This window comes from Suncus etruscus, chromosome 1 (assembly GCF_024139225.1).
Source record: "Suncus etruscus isolate mSunEtr1 chromosome 1, mSunEtr1.pri.cur, whole genome shotgun sequence".
NCBI lineage: Eukaryota > Metazoa > Chordata > Mammalia > Eulipotyphla > Soricidae > Suncus > Suncus etruscus.
In genome coordinates this window covers 1,859,861-1,877,929 of record NC_064848.1, presented here as the reverse complement: position 1 = coordinate 1,877,929, position 18,069 = coordinate 1,859,861, and the positions used below count along the sequence as shown (strand labels likewise).

The following is an 18,069-nucleotide window of genomic DNA, read 5'->3' as shown; positions in this document are numbered from 1 at the left end:
CTCGCACACTTGGCCATGGTAGCTGCAGTGTTTGCACAGGCGCTCACTGTGGTCACACTTACCAGAGGCCACAATTATTGATGGAAAAGCTCCCACAGCTCTATTTCTGCCGTTCCCTGGGAGTCAGACTTTGTGGTGTTTCCACATACTTGTCTGTGGGACCACCAGATATAACTTGTGGTGCTGAGGATCACAGATGGCTGAGCTGCTAGAGGGTATTTGGTGCATGAATTAACATCAGGGATTTGAACACTTTGACATATGATCACAAGGCAAGCATTTGAAGCCCCTGTGCTATTCCTCCAGGCCCTCTTATGATCTATTATTGGTCATAGAAAGGTGAGAAGTATGTTTTATTTCCAACTAAAATCCTGCAATTTATAGCATGTACTTTCTTTTTTTTTTTTTGGTTTTTCGGCCACACCCGTTTGATGCTCAGGGGTTACACCTGGCTAAGCGCTCAGAAATTGCCCCTGGCTTGGGGGGACCATATGGGACACCGGGGGATCGAACCGCGGTCCTTCCTTGGCTAGCGCTTGCAAGGCAGACATCTTACCTCTAGCGCCACCTCACCGGCCCCTATAGCATGTACTTTTTAAATACAGAATTCAAATCCTCAGACCTGGCTTTCGAAGGCACCAGCTTTATTTCCCTCTATATTCTAAGTACTAAACATACTGTTGAATTGATAGAACAAGTACATTTGAATCTAAATTCAAGTCAGTGAGTTGCACAATATGCCATAAAGATCTAGTAAGATTGCAGAACGTACAACAAACTGTCTAAAATTACACTTTTTGGAGGAAGGGGCCCACACCCAGTGTTGCTTAGGGCTTACTCCTGATTCTATGCTCAGGGATAACTCCAAGTAGGGCTTAGGAGCCATATTGGGCACTAGAGATTGAACCGAGGTCAGCTGCATGTACAGCACGGGTCTTAACCCACTGTACTATCTCTCCAGCCTCTAAAATGCCCATCTTAAATATGTTCTAAACTCTGTCTTTGACTCATGAATATATATAACTTTTCTAATAGAATTAAATCACTTTGAAGTTATTTAATATAAAATAATTATATTCTGGGCCCGGAGAGATAGCACAGCGGTGTTTGCCTTGCAAGCAGCTGATCCAGGACCAAAGGTGGTTGGTTCGAATCCCGGTGTCCCATATGGTCCCCCGTGCCTGCCAGGAGCTATTTCTGAGCAGACAGCCAGGAGTAACCCCTGAGCACCGCCGGGTGTGGCCCAAAAACAAATAAACAAACAAACAAAAAAAAATAATTATATTCTGTAACTCTTTTTCTCGCTTAAGATTTATTTTTAGTTACTTGAAACGAAGCTTATTTTCAAACCTTTAGTAGCCTCCAGAACATATGAAGCCGTGTCTCATCTGAAAATTTGCAGTTTATGTTATCTGTCGCACTGTTACCCAATCAGTGAGAATTTGCCAGCACTGACTCCTTATACCACCTTCAGATATTAAAAATAACTATTGTGGTTCAGGTGTAACAACAGTGTTAACAGTTACTGTTAACTGTTAACAGTGTTAACATATGTGTTTTATTTTTCCTTTTTTATAATATCTTCTTTTTTGTTTTGTTTTGTTTTTGTTTTTTTGGGCCACACCTGGTGACACTCAGGGGTTACTCCTGGCTATGTGCTCAAAAGTCGCTCCTGGCTTGGGGGACCATATGGGACACCGGGGGATGGAACCGCGCTCCGTCCAAGGCTAGCGCAGGCAAGGCAGGCACCTTACCTCTAGTGCCACCTCCTGACCCCCTTTTTTAATATCTCTATTTAAACATCTTGATTACAAATGTGATTGTGATTAGGTTTCAGTCATGTAAAGAACACCACCCTTCACCAGTGCACATTCCCACCACCAATATCCCAAATCTCCCTCCATCCCAACCCACCCTCACCTGTATTCTAGACAGGCTTTCCAATTCCCTCATTCATTCACATGGTTATGGTAGTTCTCAGTGTCGTTATTTCTATAACTGCACTCACCACTCTTTGTGGTGAGCTTCTTGAAATGAGCTGGAAGTTCCAGCCCTCCTCTCATTGTCTCTAATGATTGTTGCAAAAGTGACTGTTATTTTTTTTTTAAATATTTTCCTTATTTAAACATCTTGATTACAAATATGAATGTGATTAGGTTTTAGCATGTAAAGAACACCCCCCTTTACCAGTGCAACATTCCCACCATCAATGTCCCAAATCTCCCTCCATCCCACCCCTCCCCCACCTGTACTCCAGACAGGCTTTCCAGTTCCCTCATTCATTCACATGATTATGGTAGTTCTCTGTGTAGTTATTTCTATAACTGCACTCACCACTGTTTGTGGTGAGCTTCTTGAAGTGAGCTGGAAGTTCCAGCCCTCCTCTCATTGTCTCTGAGGATTGTTGCAAAAGTGACTGTTATTTTTCTTAAAACCCATAGATGAATGAAACTATTCTGCGTCTATCTCTCTCCCTCTGACTTATTTCACTCAGCATGATAGATTCCATGTACATCTATGTATAGGAAAATTTCATAACTTCATCTCTCCTGATGGCTGCATAGTATTCCATTGTGTATATGTACCACCGTTTCTTTAGCCATTCATCTGTTGAAGGGTATCTTGGTTGTTTCCAGAGCCTGGCTATTGTGAATAGTGCTGCAATAAACATAGGTGTGAGGAAGGGACTTACCCTAGGAACACAAAAATACAATACAAAAATCCCTTCCTCAAACATTTGTGGTTTTGTTTTTTTTGGTTTTTCGGGCCACACTTATTTGATGCTCGGGGGTTACTCCTGGCTAAGCGCTCAGAAATCACCCCTGCCTTGGGGGACCATATGGGATGCCGGTGGATCGAACCTCAGTCCTGATCCTTGGCTAGCACTGGTAAGGCAGACACCTTACCTCTAGTGCCACCTCGCCGGCCCTTACATTTGTGGTTTTGATGTACAATTACTGCACCTCTCTCTGTCACCTCCAAAGGTGCCAAGATCCTCCCCTCTGGTCCCTATGGTATTTGGGTATTTCAGTTCAAATAAACAGTATTCATTTAAGAACACGGTATTCAGAGAAGCAATATAGTGTGATTATATAAAGCTTAGCTTCCTGAGTCAAACCTATTTGGATTTGACTCCTAGTTACATGCTGTAAAGCAAGTTTCTTACCTTGCTGAGTTTGGTTTCACCAGGTAAAAGGGAATGCTTAATGCACCAGCCTTGTGCTGTCATTAAGAATGCCTAAGAGATGCAAGGGGTGGGTGTACATTTTGCATGCTCAACAAATTTTTTTTCATGTGCCATCTACATGAAAAACAGTAATAGTTGTGAGATAGAGGACTTTCCTTTGAGACAGTTAAGCTACTAATTACTGTAAAGAGCAATAAGTGTTTGAGAAAATGATTGAAGAAATACAGAGTTGCTCATGGATGTAATACAAAGACTGAATACAACTCAGTGATCAGCGAAGACTTTTGAGAATGTAAACAGCTAAAATTTAAGTACGAGACAAATCATTTTAGTGCATTTTTGAGATGTCATCATAGATAAATCAGGATATTTCATAAAGGTTATGAATGGGGCCAGAGAAATAGTACAGTGGGTAAAGTACTTGTCTTGCTTGCAGCTGTCCCAGGTTCAATCCCTGGAATAACATGCCATCCTATAGCCACTGTCAGAAGTGATGCCTGAACCCAGTGTCAGCAGTAACTCACCTGCATCACTGGGTATGGCTCAAAAACAAAACAAAATAAATATGTTTATACAAGCACATATTGCAAGGTTACATTATTTTGGTAATAGCATTAAATGAACCAGAAATTAAGAAACTTGTTTTGTTTTTGTTTTTGGGCCACACCCTGTGACGCTCAGGGTTACTCCTGGCTATGCGCTCAGAAGTTGCTCCTGGCTTCTTGGGGGACCATATGGGACGCCGGGGGATCGAACCGCGGTCCGTCCTAGGCTAGCGCAGGCAAGGCAGGCACCTTACCTCCAGCGCCACCGCCTGGCCCCAGAAATTAAGAAACTTAAGAAAAGCAAGAACCCTGAAGGATAGCCACTAATATTTATTGGATGACAATATACTAGGTACTTAACTGGAGAATGGACTACAAAGTAAATATAAAGAAGATGCTGACCATGATATTCACTGATGTTTAAGTAGACCACTTGATTTAATTTTCGTAAAACCTCTTGAGGTAAAAATTACGTGCTCTAATTTATGAAAAATGCTGAGGTATCAGAAGGATAAGTAACTTGCCTGATATTTTATCGCTAACAAGTGGAAGAATTGGGATTCAAACCAATACAGAATTATTCTGCAGGCCATGTTAACCGTTTTTAAATAATAATTACACAGTTTGGGCCCATGAGAAGCTTGGAGGTGAAAAAACAGTAATGGTGCTAAACTGCAGCTGCTATAGCTAGTTATTTTGAAGTCCTTTCTAGCACAGTTAGCGACTACAAAGAAAGAATTCTTCTTTATTATTCCCCTTCAACGGTACATTATTTCTGCCTGTCTTTTTCAACCTCTTCCCCACCCGCTAAAGCAACACTTCATGTCTTTTAATGTTTACATAGGAATACCTTCATGGGCACAAATTTTTCTTAGGATCTTAGCCTTTTTTCCCTCATTATGATAACTTTACTTGCCCCACTGGGAGGATATAAACATGCAAGCTGACTAAGACTAAGACTGTTTCAGACTTCAGACTAAAGGCTTTGTGTCAACATAAATTAATCATGAAATAAGCATGCATATTCCTGGTAAAGAGAAATGGAGTCTTACTTTGCTTGTCATAAAGAAATAAGATAAGCTTGGTATTCACCACACCTAATGACTCCTCAGAGTTTTGGGAATTTTTTTTTGCCACCCATAAGCAGACTTTTAAACATTTTGCCCACCTTATGTTATTCTCATGCACTAAAAGCCATCTTTATGTTAGAATTCTCTACTCTTCAGTAAATATTTGATCATGTTTGTGTTAGTAAAATCAAGAAGAAAGACCAGATAATCTGAACAAGCATTCCCCACACAGGGAAATGCACTTTCTGCAATATTTTTAAAGGAGCAGAAGCTCACTGCTGTTATTCAGTTTTGATGCTTAGATACAATATGAATTCTTATGTCAAATTCTTGATCTCCAATATCTGAAGTTTTTTTGTTTGTTTGTTTTTTGGTTTTTGGACCACACCCGACATTGCTCAGGGGTTACTCCTGGCTGTCTACTCAGAAATAGCTCCTGGCAGGCACGGGGGACCATATGAGACACCAGGATTTGAACCAACCACCTTTGGTCCTGGATCGGCTGCTTGCAAGGCAAACGCCGCAGTGCTATCTCTCCAGGCCCAATATTTGAAGATTTTGGCAAAAAAAAAACCCCAAAACTCATCTTTTTGCCCTTTAACTTACCACATTTTGTGTTCATCTCATAAGGAACAGATTTTGTACTTTTTAATCTCCCTTCTTTCCTTGTAGACCTCTTAGATGCTATAGAAAAAGGGTTTTAGGCAGAGAGCAGGCTTCAGAGACTCCATCTGAGAAAATTGTGCCAACCTAGAGTTTCCCACCTTTCATTTGCTTCCTGGACTAAATTCAGGAGACCAGGAGACTTTTGAGCAGGTATTTGTATACAATCTGCCGCAATTCTTGATGTTGCTGGTACCTTATTACCAGGCTGTTAATCCAGCCACTTCTTGGGGGGTGGAAAATCCTGTAGTAAATATCCTCTCATGGGCCCATACAGAGAAGACATACTCAGAAACCTTGATGCACATCTAAGTTGATGCTGGAAGAAGCCAAGATACAGAAATTCCAAGAATTTATTCTTATGTTCAGGAAGGAAAGGGCTCTGAAAGCTGGTCTTAAGTGAGAAAGCATGGGAGCTGGTTGGGACCAGAGTTGCTGCCAGGGCAAGTTCCTTTTAGGCCACCTGGAGTTTCTTCTAACCCTGATCTCACAGGAATACCCAGGCCACCCCTCGAGACCTGCTCCCCTTCTGCTGTTCCCCTCTATTTCCTGACAGTCTCAAGAAATGCTCCAACAGCTAAAGCACTCTCGGATTTCAGTGCCTTGGAATCTAGTTAGCTCTCATTTCCTTCATTCGCTGACTTGTGATGGTTGGACTTGACATTCCTTTACAGTCTTCAAGTCTGGTTTATTTCAAGAAAAATTTTCCATATTTTCTGATCAATGCTAATAAATTAGGATTCCTTCCTGGGTGTTAAAATCACTTCACCTGGCCTGCAGATTATTCTTGTGCTAAATGCTGTGTGTTTTTCTAGATCAATAGTGAATCAGAGAATATATTCTTGAATCATTAATCAAGGATATATCCTTGGAAAACTAGGAGAAATACCGATGACACAAGTGCAGTGGTTAGACTCTTCACATTTTGCTATAAAGTTGGAAAAGGTAGTAAAAAGGAGCAGTAGAAGAAACCTCAGTGGTAGGTCCTTCACTTAGTGTCCTTAACCTTTTTATTTGAGAGCTAGCCCCAATCACTAAAAAACCGTCCACAGGGCCTGAAAGTATAGCCCATAGGGCAGTTGGCTTGCACTGCAGTCAAAATGCAGTTGATCACTGGCACCACATGTGGTCCCTTGAGCCCAGCCAGTGAGTCCTAAGTGCAGACCCAAGAGCAAGTCTTGGCTACAGCCAAGTGTGGCCAAAAAAAAAAAAGGAAGGAAGGAAGAGAGAGAAAGAAGAGGGAGAGTCAGTGAAAGAGAGAGAGAATGAGAACTATTCACATTCATGTGTTGTGTCCTGAGGAATTCATCTAAGGATCCATTTCTTCTATGCCAATAGTGTTCTTTCGAATTCACTCATTACAGCTAAGACTCTCTGGACAACATTTGGTGTTCAGCCTTTCTCTGAGTAAGTGCAGGGCAGATTCAGTGTCTATCCCAGCTTTGCTTACGTTGAAGGTGAGGGCCGTCAGAGTAACTTTCTAGTGAGTTTGCAAGGTCACAGTGATGCACCAAGGTCTTTAGCCATCTACCTCTTAATAGAGGCTCCTTAAAGAGGAAGGCCTGGGCACTCAGTTCTGTGTCTTTCAGTGCCTCCCACCCCTCATACCCCCACTCTCACTTAGTCCCGATGAAAGGTCCAGTGTGGCATAGTTCAGATCCCTCTGGAGAGTATTCTGAAAAGGTCCACATTCTGATTAGCATCACAAAGAAAGGGCCCCTCTCATTCTGAAAAAGCTTTTCCAGCAGCCCCACTTACCTTATTACCTAAACCTTAAAGCTGTAGGTCATGCTTTTACTCGTTTTGAGTGCCACACTCCCTTAAATTTATCACCTCGTTCTAGTGCTAGTGTTGACCCCAGAACTTGTACCCTTAAAGAGGTCCACCTCTGGGGAGGGAGGACAAAATCAAAACAATAAACAAATCCCCACGCTTATACATTTGTGTAAATTGTGGGACTATGAAGAAACTAACATCAGAAAGTTTATTAGCTCATTATGATTGCTTTCTTTAAGTTAACATTGATAGATGAAAGCTATTACGTGTTTTGTAGGGTTACAACCATTTTTCACAAGGGAAAAACAGATAATTCCTCTCCCTGCAAATTTCACTCCAGTACTCTATTCCATCTTTATCCATTGGGCATCTGAGTTATAAATTTACAGACTTGCTAAATCTACTTGTATTATCTCTAAACAAGTCTTAAGGTGGCGGCAGATGCTCAGAACAAATCAAGCCTATTCTGCAAATGAACAAGGCAAAACCATTTCCCCCATCTGCCACCTCTTCATTCCCTATCACAAAGGACATAATTATAGCCTATGGAGAAATCAGGTACAAAGACTGCCAGCCCTTGCAGGGCCGCCAAAGATTAACAGCTGCCTCGCCTTTGATTGGGAGAAGTAATAACAGTTACTCTAGTTAGTAATTGAATGGATTCCCAGGCCATGTAATTCAGATTGAAGCTGTCATTTTTGCTGGCCTTTAGCTAAGCTGGGTTATTAGAATGTGGAGCCACTAATCCTATTAGTCAGTTGTCAGTCTCACAGTGGGAGAGAGCAGAGGAAGGCAGAGCTATTAAGGTGTTATGCCAGGTACATAAGTAAAGCCACACATTTCCTCTGGAGGGGTATGTTTTCATCAGTTGGTACCCTAAAGCACTTGTAGAAGAGTTCTAATTTCTTGTATTTGGAATGGTACTTAGAAAAGGAGGCAGGAAGAACTTGCCCACGTTTCTAAAATGAGGTATTTCCAGTTGTTGAACAAACTTTGGTGTGTGTATCCTACACTTGATCCTGACTGCTCATGCAGAGAAAGAAAGCTTGAACTCAACAGTCTAGTACATAGTTACAAATAACTCGAGGTAATGATGTAAGTGAAAAGGGCCACGAGAGAAATGCAATGAGTGAAGATTTCAGAGGGCTTGGACCTTAGTTGAAGGGATCAGGAAAGGCTTCTCTAGGAAATCACATTTAATCTGAGTCTAAAAGAACTGAGAGACATCTTTTGAAATTCTGAGTCAAGAAGTGGCTTTTTGAATGGAAAGAATAACTACAGTGGAACATTTTTAGCATGCTTTCCTTTTTTTCCCGGAGAAAGCTGTAGGAACAAATATTAGATCACGTATTTGAGGAATATTAATCTTGGGGTGATATTAAAACATCCAGGAACATGAAGAGAATCATGTTCTAGAGTCAAGGAAGTTGATATGGAAGGAGAGACACTGAAGACTCTGTATCCTTTAAGTCTACCTGAAATCTTGTGTAATTTTATTATTTTTATTTATATGTAGAATATTTCAATTTTTATTTTGGGCCACACTTAGGGCTTCATTTTTAACAGTTTGTCTACTACTTTTTTTCTGTCTTTCCATTAAGCTCATTGATCATTTTCTTGAACCATCTTTCCATTGAGCCACTAATTTTATTTTCTAACCCAGAATTCTTTCAGCCACCTTGATAGAGAGAGGAAACTGAGCGATTTACCTGCTTTGTGCAAGGGACAGTACTATTTTATGCTCACAGGCCTCTAGATTGTGTTCATCTGTTTAGCTTTACTCAGCTGGGGATATTCCAAGTAGGCCGCAGGAGAAACACATCAATTGAGTGCTGTGGCATGAGAATAGGCTCAACCAGTAGGAGAGGGGATCCTGAGGAGCACAGGAGGGAAACGAAGTCAGAAGGGGACTGAGACCCAGGACCTATCGTATGTCAACACAACAGGGAACTTTTGCTGGGTGGGAGAAATCTTTCAATCTGTTCATCCATCAGGCAAAGCATTTCTGGTTTACACTAGAAGCAGGGCTGCAGAGATGAAGGCACTATCTCTCTCGTGAAGCTTGTGGGGTGGTGGTGATGTGGGACAAGAAGCAGGACCCAGGAGAAAACTGAGTAGGATACCTTTGCAGCCCATCATCCAAGCTCTATGGAAAAGAATCTCTTATCCAGATTTCTTCTAACCATGTCCTCTCTGACTCCAACGTGAGATTTGTGAGGGTTTTGTTTTATTTTTAGAGTTCTTTATGCTTTGAGCATTATTTCTTTGAAAAGCTGCAAATGATGAATTAAAACTTCCATTTCAGTTGTATATTAGTAAAAATTTGACCTTGAATGGCCTTTATCATCTTGAAATGGGCTTATTTTTTCTGCTTAATGTCTTTTAAAACCAGTGTCTTAAGTTTTTCAAGAGGTCACATCCATGTTGTTGGCACTGCATGAAAGGCCTGGAGTTTTATTTTGTTTTGTTCTTAGGCACAGATGTATACATTACACTCCGTCTGCTTTGACTCAGTCGCTTTCCCCCTCCTGCACCATTCTCCTGGCTCTCTCCCACTTTCTGTGAACCGGTTGCATCAGTTGGTGCCTGATATAACAAACTTCAGGTTTGTTATACTTTGTCTTAGAGTTGAGAGTGAGAATAATATATAAATCTTTCCATTGAAATGGAGCACAGGTGGAGAATTTTATTCCTTCCTTGAGGGACACTAAGGAGACTCAAGATTACTCTGTCCCTTCATCTTGAAAAGTCAAATACCTTGGATTTTGAAACTCAGTTTTAGGGAGAAACTATTCTCTGTAGCATGGGCCAGATAACAGAAATGATGAATTTTCTCCTGATATCACAGCAAAGAAATGACTAGTTTCATTTTCACTGTCTCAAATCATCTAAAACTATCTTCGTTCACCTTCTTTCTCTGAATTGTCCCTCAGCCACCACAGATGGGATACTCACTAAATTCAAGTCCCTTCAATAAGCTTGAGGGCATGATGATAGAAATTAACACAGCCCCTGGCCTCAAGAGGCTCGATTTGTAGGGGGGATACACACATAAAAAGCTCAAGGATCATCCATGCTAGGGAGTAACAGTTGACTGCAGAACTGCAGATGGGGTGGCACAGAGGTAGGAGCAGGCAGGCAGGCAGCTCCTAGAGAGGGAGCAGATTCTGAGGAATTATATTCAGGAATGAGGGCTTTATTCATAGGCAGAGAGGATAAAGAGATTCAAGTTTTTCAGTTAATTTGTTAGTTGTATTTTATTTTGGGGTTTGGAGACCACATCCAAATGTGCTCAAGAGCTAGTCCTGTCTCTGCACTCAGGAATCACTTCTGGAGGTGCTCAAGGGACCATATGGAGTACCTGAGATGGAGTTAAGAGCTGACTGCAGGCAAGGAAAGTAACTTACCTCCTATCTTCTAATGTAATCATATTCATTCTTGAAAATATTGCCTTCTTTGTGTAGACTGGTGTCCAGAGAAAGATTGCTCAAGATAGAGTCCCAGGTTACCACTGTCACTAGAACATGTGAGATAAATACACAAATCAGGAGTGAGTGTAAGCAAGTTGACAGTAATTTTATGTCTGTTGCACCTAATGGTTTTAAAATGTGAGTTTTTGTATTTTTTTTTTTTTTGGTTTTTGGTTTTTGGGTCACACCCGGCAGCGCTCAGGGGTTCCTCCTGGCTCTACGCTCAGAAATTGTTTCTGGTAGGCTCAGGGGACTATATGGGATGCCAGGATTCGAACCACCGTCCTTCTGCATGCAAGGTAAACGCCTTACCTCCATGCTATCTCTCCAGCCCTGAATCTGCATTTTTATATGACCAAGCATTTTCTCTATACTTTTATTTTTATTTTGACTCAAAATCCTTTTGCCTTTTTCCCCTAGGTAAAACAGCTTCCCTAATAACCTAGATCTGGCTCTTAGAAAGCTGCTTGTGGAATAACAAATCACTACCAAATTAAATCTAGAAAATGGTCATATGCATTGCATGATACCATTTATATGAAAATTCTACAATAGATAAGACCTCTACTGCTGAAAACAAATTCGAGAGGAGAGGTTAACTGTTTCATGAAAAGAGCATAAAGGGAATATGTAGGGTATGACATCTGTAGGGTCTTGATATGCACTTGTCAGATCTCATTGAATATTATTAGTATTAAGATTTGAGTCAGGGCCCGGAGAGATAGCACAGCGGTGTTTGCCTTGCAAGCAGCCGATCCAGGACCTAAGGTGGTTGGTTCGAATCCCGGTGTCCCATATGGTCCCCCATGCCTGCCAGGAGCTATTTCTGAGCAGACAGCCAGGAGTAACCCCTGAGCACTGCCGGGTGTGGCCCAAAAACAAACAAAAAAAAAAAAAAAGAAAAGATTTGAGTCTTTGGGACCAGAGAGATAGCACAGCAGTAGGGCAATTGCCTTGCATGAAGCCAACCCAGAACAAACAGTGGTTTAATTCCCAGCATCCCATATGCCATATGGGATATCCCATATCCCATTGGCATCCTGAGCCTGCTAGGGGTGATTTCTGAGTGCAGAGCTAGGAGTAATCCCTGAGCAATGCTGGGTGTGACAAATTTTAAAAAATTGAGTCTTTCATCTAATTGTATTTTTAGTTACAATTTTTAATTTTTTTAAATAGCCAGTTAGGGCCAGATAGTACAGTGATTAAAACACTTGCCTTGCGTGCAGCCAACCCCAGTTCAGTAACTGGCTCTGTGTGTGGTTCTTTGAACACTACCAGGATTGATCACTAAGATCGCTGGATGTGAAGCAAAATCCTTCCCAAAATAAAATAAAAATAGCAATAAGTGTAAGATGGTCCATTCTCTTATTATCAGGAAAAGGAAAAATAAATACGTGAAATAAAATACATACCACTACACATCCTTATAATGACCAGAAAAGGCCAGGTTTTGGTGTGAGTGTAGAATAATTGATATTTTTCTCTATGGCACAACATGTACTCGGGCTGTTTGGAATACTGTGGAAAGCTAGTTGGCCTTAGAAATGGCCATGTGGAGCCTACCATGTGAACCAGCAGTTGTGTGCTTGAGAACATGCCCAACACAGTAACATGTCCGTACACTCAGAAACATCCAACTTGTCTAAAATGATGCTCTTGTACTAAATACTTATGTATTAAAAGTTTCGGGATGGAACAATAGCACAGTAGAGAGGATATTTGCCTTGCACGTGGCTGATCCAGATTTGATCCCCAGCATCCCATATGGTCCCCTGAATCTGCCAGGTGTGATTTACTGAGCTCAGAGCCAGGAGTAACCCCTGAGAGCCATCCTTGGTCTCAAAAAGGGGGGGGGGGGGAATCTCAATGTATTATCTAAATATCATTTGCAAATGACCAAAATGGTACTCAGTAATGAGTCAGTCAAATAATACTTTCAAATTCAAATAGGTTGAGGTATAGAATTACCTCAACCAATTCAAAGGAATACAATATAGCAAGAAGAACAAATGAAATGCTGCTATAGAGAACAATAATATGGATAAATTTAGGGGAAGAATTAAATAAGAAAATCTTAACTGTAGAATACATAAAATCTGATTCTGTTGAAAAGACAAAGTAACTTATGATTTTCAATGTCAGGATAGCCGTTACTTTGGGGATAGGCATCTAGATTGTTACAACATATCATATAAAGTATTTTTGTAATTTTGGAGTTGATTCAGGGGCATTTAATTCTCTATGCCTTTTCTAGCTACCCAGTTATGATTGATGGTGTTTCCTTTGTATGTGTGATATGCTAATATATAAAAAGTAAATAATAATTACTATTTTTAAGTATAACAATATTCTAGCATAGGAAAGAAAAATAACATGTATTATGGTATATGTGACTAATATACTGAACTTTTAAATATTTAAAATAATTTAATAATTTAAAATAATAATATTTAAATAATTTTTATTTATCCCAAATAAATTTTTCCTTATTAATAACAAAATGAATTCTTAATTTGGGGTCTCTACCCAGTGGTGTTTGGTGACCACTTTAGGGGTCACTCCCAGTGATACTAGACACATGATGCCATACTGCTTAAGTCTTCAAGATCACACCTGTCAGTGCTCATGGGCCACAGGGACTCCATCTAAGGGTGTTGAGTGTGGCAGGATGGAGTGATGGCTATGCAGTGCTAAAGATAAAAATCAGAGCCTCCTACATGTCCGCCTTTGAATTATCTGCCCAGCTCAGATTAATTTTTTTTTTTTTTGGTTTTTCGGGCCACACCTATTTGATGCTCAGGGGTTACTCCTGGCTAAGTGCTCAGAAATTGCCCCTGGTTTGGGGGGACCATATGGGACACCGGGGGATCGAACCGTGGTCCTTCTTTGGCTAGTGCTTGCAAGGCAGACACCTTACCTCTAGTGCCACCTTGCCGGCCCCTAATTTTTATTTTCTTAAGTGTGGATTCCTGTCTAGGAACTCGATGGGCTAGTTATATTCTCTTATTATACTTGCTTTATGCAGACTTTATGTTTGAGTATTTGAAGGCTTTAAATATTTTACTGTCAGACCCCAGACCTATACTGGAACCAGTAATAAATAGTGAACATCAAGCTTGTTGGCACAATTCCATTATGCATACAATTACAGAAGAATCAGGCAAATGTACATGACAGATCTGCATATAATTAATTTCTCTCCCCCAGCACCTTCGTCTTATCTCCCCCTCATATAAAAGAAACCACAGTGCTTCTAAGAATCAAGGCTAGAGGATCAGTGATGTGATATTAGCAGCAATGAGAGGTGGCTGTGTATTGGAGGGGTTGAGAATTAAACTTGCTTGGGTAGCCGTAAGAAAGTAGCACCACATGGTGGCCTAAACAACATTCTTCATGCTCTCCCAGTAATGAAGGCTGAAGTCTAAGGCCCAAGTTTTAGCAGTTTTGATTTCATTGGAAACCTCTCTCCTTGGTTCATAAATAGCCCCCTTGTTGCTGTACCCTCCCCCAGGCTGCCCTTTGCACGCACAATACTCTGGTGAGACTTCTCATGAGGACAGAGTCATGTCCAGTCTGGTCCAGTTTACCAATCTCAGTTTCACTTACCTGCCTCTTGTACTGTGCCATTCGGAGGTACTAAGAGTTGGGACTTTAGTACGAGAAGATTTTTTTTTATTATATATAATTTTTATTTTGACCATATTGGCTTACATATCTTTCACAGTAGTATTTTAGGTACATATTAACATTGAATCAGGGGAATTACCATAACCAAATTTGTCATTCCTCCAACCCCCGTTCCCATCCTGCGTCCCATTTTTCCCACCCTCACCCCCCAGGCTACTAGAGTAAGTGTCCCCTCTGTGTATAGCTTACTACATAGTGATCATATATCTGTTTGGCCCTGGTACCCTCCCTTATTTCCCCCTCTATTTGAGAGGTGGAACTAGATAGTTCAAGTTATATGGTTTTTTTAAAGAAGAGAAAAGCAATGAAGTGGGGTAAAAATCAAATAAGCTGAAAATGGGTTTAATCCTTCTAGAGGCTCTCAACCTCAGTTTGACAGAGGACAGGAAAAAAGGACTTGAAATACCACAACAATACAAAAAGAAATATCAAATATATCAATGAGCACTACAGCACTAAAGGCAAGCACTACATAATTGTCTCGGTCCTGAAATAGAACCATGCCAGAGCGCAAAAAGAAAGAGAAAGAGAAAATAACATAAAATTGGAGACATCAACTTCAATATCTACAGCAAAACAAAGAAGTCCCAAAAAATTAAAATAAATAAATAAATAGATTAAAAAAGATTATTTTGTGTCTTTTTTTTTCCCGTATAGGCAATAGTAAATATTGGGGGCATTAGAGAGGTAATTCCCTTGGCCTAGGAGGTACAGGGTTTCTCTACCCTTGAAGTATAGTGTCATGGGATTGACTATAGACTCCTTGTCTGTTCATTTACTCTCCCCTCGTTGCTTTCGTGGTGTATTGAAGACTTCTGCTTTGTCATGGGCGATAAAATCAGACTTCTGTAACTTGAGATCTTGGTAGCTGCACAGGTCAAGGAATGGAGCTTATGATGAAGTCTTTCTTTGTGGTTCTAGGAGTTCTGTTCCTTCCATGTCAATTTAATCTGTCTTCTGTAGTTGGTGGTCATGGTCATTGTGCTGCTCCTAGGATGGAATCTGGGATAGAGTCTTTCGTTATGTTTCCAGAAGACCCATTCAGTTGCGATTGTCTCAGACAGATCTCTGGAATTAGAGATCTGTTTGTTGTACTACGAGAACTTTAAGGGGACTTGGTTCAGCCAGACCTCCTTTTTTTATATATATTATGTCAATATTCTTTGTGTGCTTGAAAATAAATACACACACACACAAAGAAAGAAAATAAATACGCTCCCAGGAAATCACTCATTCCTATCCTGGAGGTACTGTCTCACAGGCATTGTATGTTATTAAGAAATTATGTAGGGACCAGCGAGATGGCGCTAGAGGTCTGCCTTGCAAGTGCTACCCAAGAAAGGACTGCAGTTCAATCCCCAGTGTCCCATATGGTCCCCCCAAGCCAGTGGCAATTTCTGAGCGCTTAGCCAGGAGTAACCCCTGAGCATCAAACGGGTGTGGCCCAAAAAACCAAAAATAAATAAATAAAAAGTCATTTAAAACAAAAAAATTATGTAGAAGAGGGGCCAGAACAGTGGTATAGGTGGTAGGGTGTTTGCCTTGCACGTGCTAACATAGGATGGACCATGGTTCGATCCCTTGGTGTCCCATATGGTCCTCCAAGCCAGGAGTGATTTCTGAGCGTATAGCCAGGAGTAACCACTGAGCGTCACCAGGTTTTTGGTTGCCCCAAAACAAAGCAAAACAAAACAAATTACATATAAGTGATGATAGTGCTGAATTCTAAATGGTCGCTTAATATTTTCCCCAAAATAGCTAACAGGTTGAAGAAAGACATGGAGAAATAGTTCATTATTAGATTATCTTCTATAACTGAAGAAAACAAACTTGGGAAAGAGAACTTTGTGCAAACTGGTATCTCTGGTTAAGTGATTGACATTCCAAAATGAATATTTTTTTTATTTTGTTTAAAAAATTTCTGCGTGCAATTTTTCCTTCTGCTTGGATTGCCTTTGTTCCTTTTCCTTGTCCTTTACCTGCCTGAACATCTCAGCTTTCCAGAGAAGTTGGTTTCCCTATTAGGCTCAGAGAGAACTTTTCCATTTCCTCCAAAGAACTTATAGAAATCAAAGCCCTTATAGTTATTTGATTAGCGCTGGTCTCATCTGTTCAGTTTTAAGCTTCTTGGTGGACATCAGCCATGTCTTCTCTATTCACCACTTGGCTTGAGCATTGCTAGCTCTGAATCAGCATTTAATAAATATTTATAAAATCATTGAACCAGCAAAATGTCTCATACTCTAAATATTTCATTTGGCTGTAATTTTGTTCCTAGGAAATTGGGCTAATTTCTGTTTGTATTTCTGTCTAGAATGCAGCAGATCAAATTGCATTTCAAGTTGCTGGTGGATTAACGGCCCTTGAACACATTCTTCAAGTAGTCCTGGTCACAAATGTGAATACAGTTTCACGGATTCCTCCTAAGTGAGTATAATTTTTAATCTGTCTTTCACATTTCATTGTGAATCATTTCTTCCCTGTGGTTTCCATATGGGGAATGACAGGAAAATTGTATGTGTACTCAGGCTTGAATAGTAAACGCTTATTACTCCCCCCATTAGGGGGAAAGCAGAGGTGCTTACAAAACTTAAATTGAGCCTAAAAGCCTTATAAAGGAAATCTCTCTGGTCTCTAGTCCTCAATCAAGAATTGGTGGACTTCTGTGCAGTTATAACTGCTCACCTATATAAGTAGAAGTAACAGAAAACCAACTTTATCATTGCATTAAAAAATTGTAAATTTTAAAAAAAAGAGTGTGTGCAAGGAAGTACATTCACAAAGGTATGAGCACTGAAATTTGAGGACGTCCCTAAGTACAGGAAGAGGAGGCTGAGGCCAAGACTGCCAGAGTCTGGAATCCTGGCCAAGTAGCTGAACTGAATTGCCTTTTGGTCCTTCAACTCAAGTTGCTCTTTGTCATAAGGAGCTTGTGGAGTCTTAAACCTAAAATATGCTTTCCTTCCTCTTCTATCATCCTGGCCACCTGGAATGTAGTTGAAGACAACATTGTTTCATCTTTTTATTATTTTCTATTCCTGAGATATTCTATCTAAGAGTTGTAGCATGCATACTTTCGGGGGGGTATGGAAGTGGAAAAGCAGTGGCCTATAATTTTAGAAATTTAGTGAGATATATATATTTGGTTTTTGGGTCACACCTGACAGCACTCAGGGGTTACTCCTGGCTCTATGTTCAGAAATCGCTCCTGGCAGGCTCAGGGGACCATATAGGATGTCGGAATTCGAACCACCAACCTTCTGCATGCAAGGCAAACACCTTACCTCCATGCTATCTCTCCAGTTCCTTAATAAGAGATTTTAATGAAATTTTTTTTGCCCCCCACACCAAGAAATGATTGCTGTGCCTTAATAGTTGTTCTGCAACTATTTTAGGAAACGTCCTGTTAGTGACTATTAGTTGCCAGCAAATCTTTCTGATACGCGATCAAGAATTCTGTCTGCTTCTTTGCTGGATGGGATCTTCCCTAGGTGCCTTCCCATCACTTGCTATTTCTTATTCCTGGCTAACACCCTTGGGTACTCTAAATAGTGAGATCTCTACAAACCTGATTTCAGGTTACTCATACAGAGAAATTAACTGACACTGTTTCTGCCATATCAGCCTTGCGCTTCGTCTTTCATTGTCCTTCTGAATATTGTTTTCTATGG

The 18,069-nt window shown here is 40.6% G+C and overlaps 1 protein-coding gene across 1 annotated transcript in view; it reads left to right on the top strand.

The window, feature by feature from the left end:
* The window catches only part of SCAPER (S-phase cyclin A associated protein in the ER), a 390,328-nt gene that overhangs the window by 218,406 nt on the left and 153,853 nt on the right, over positions 1–18,069 (top strand). The window contains 1 exon segment of the mRNA XM_049778585.1: positions 16,713–16,825. Within this exon segment, the coding sequence (XP_049634542.1) occupies positions 16,713–16,825 (113 nt within the window).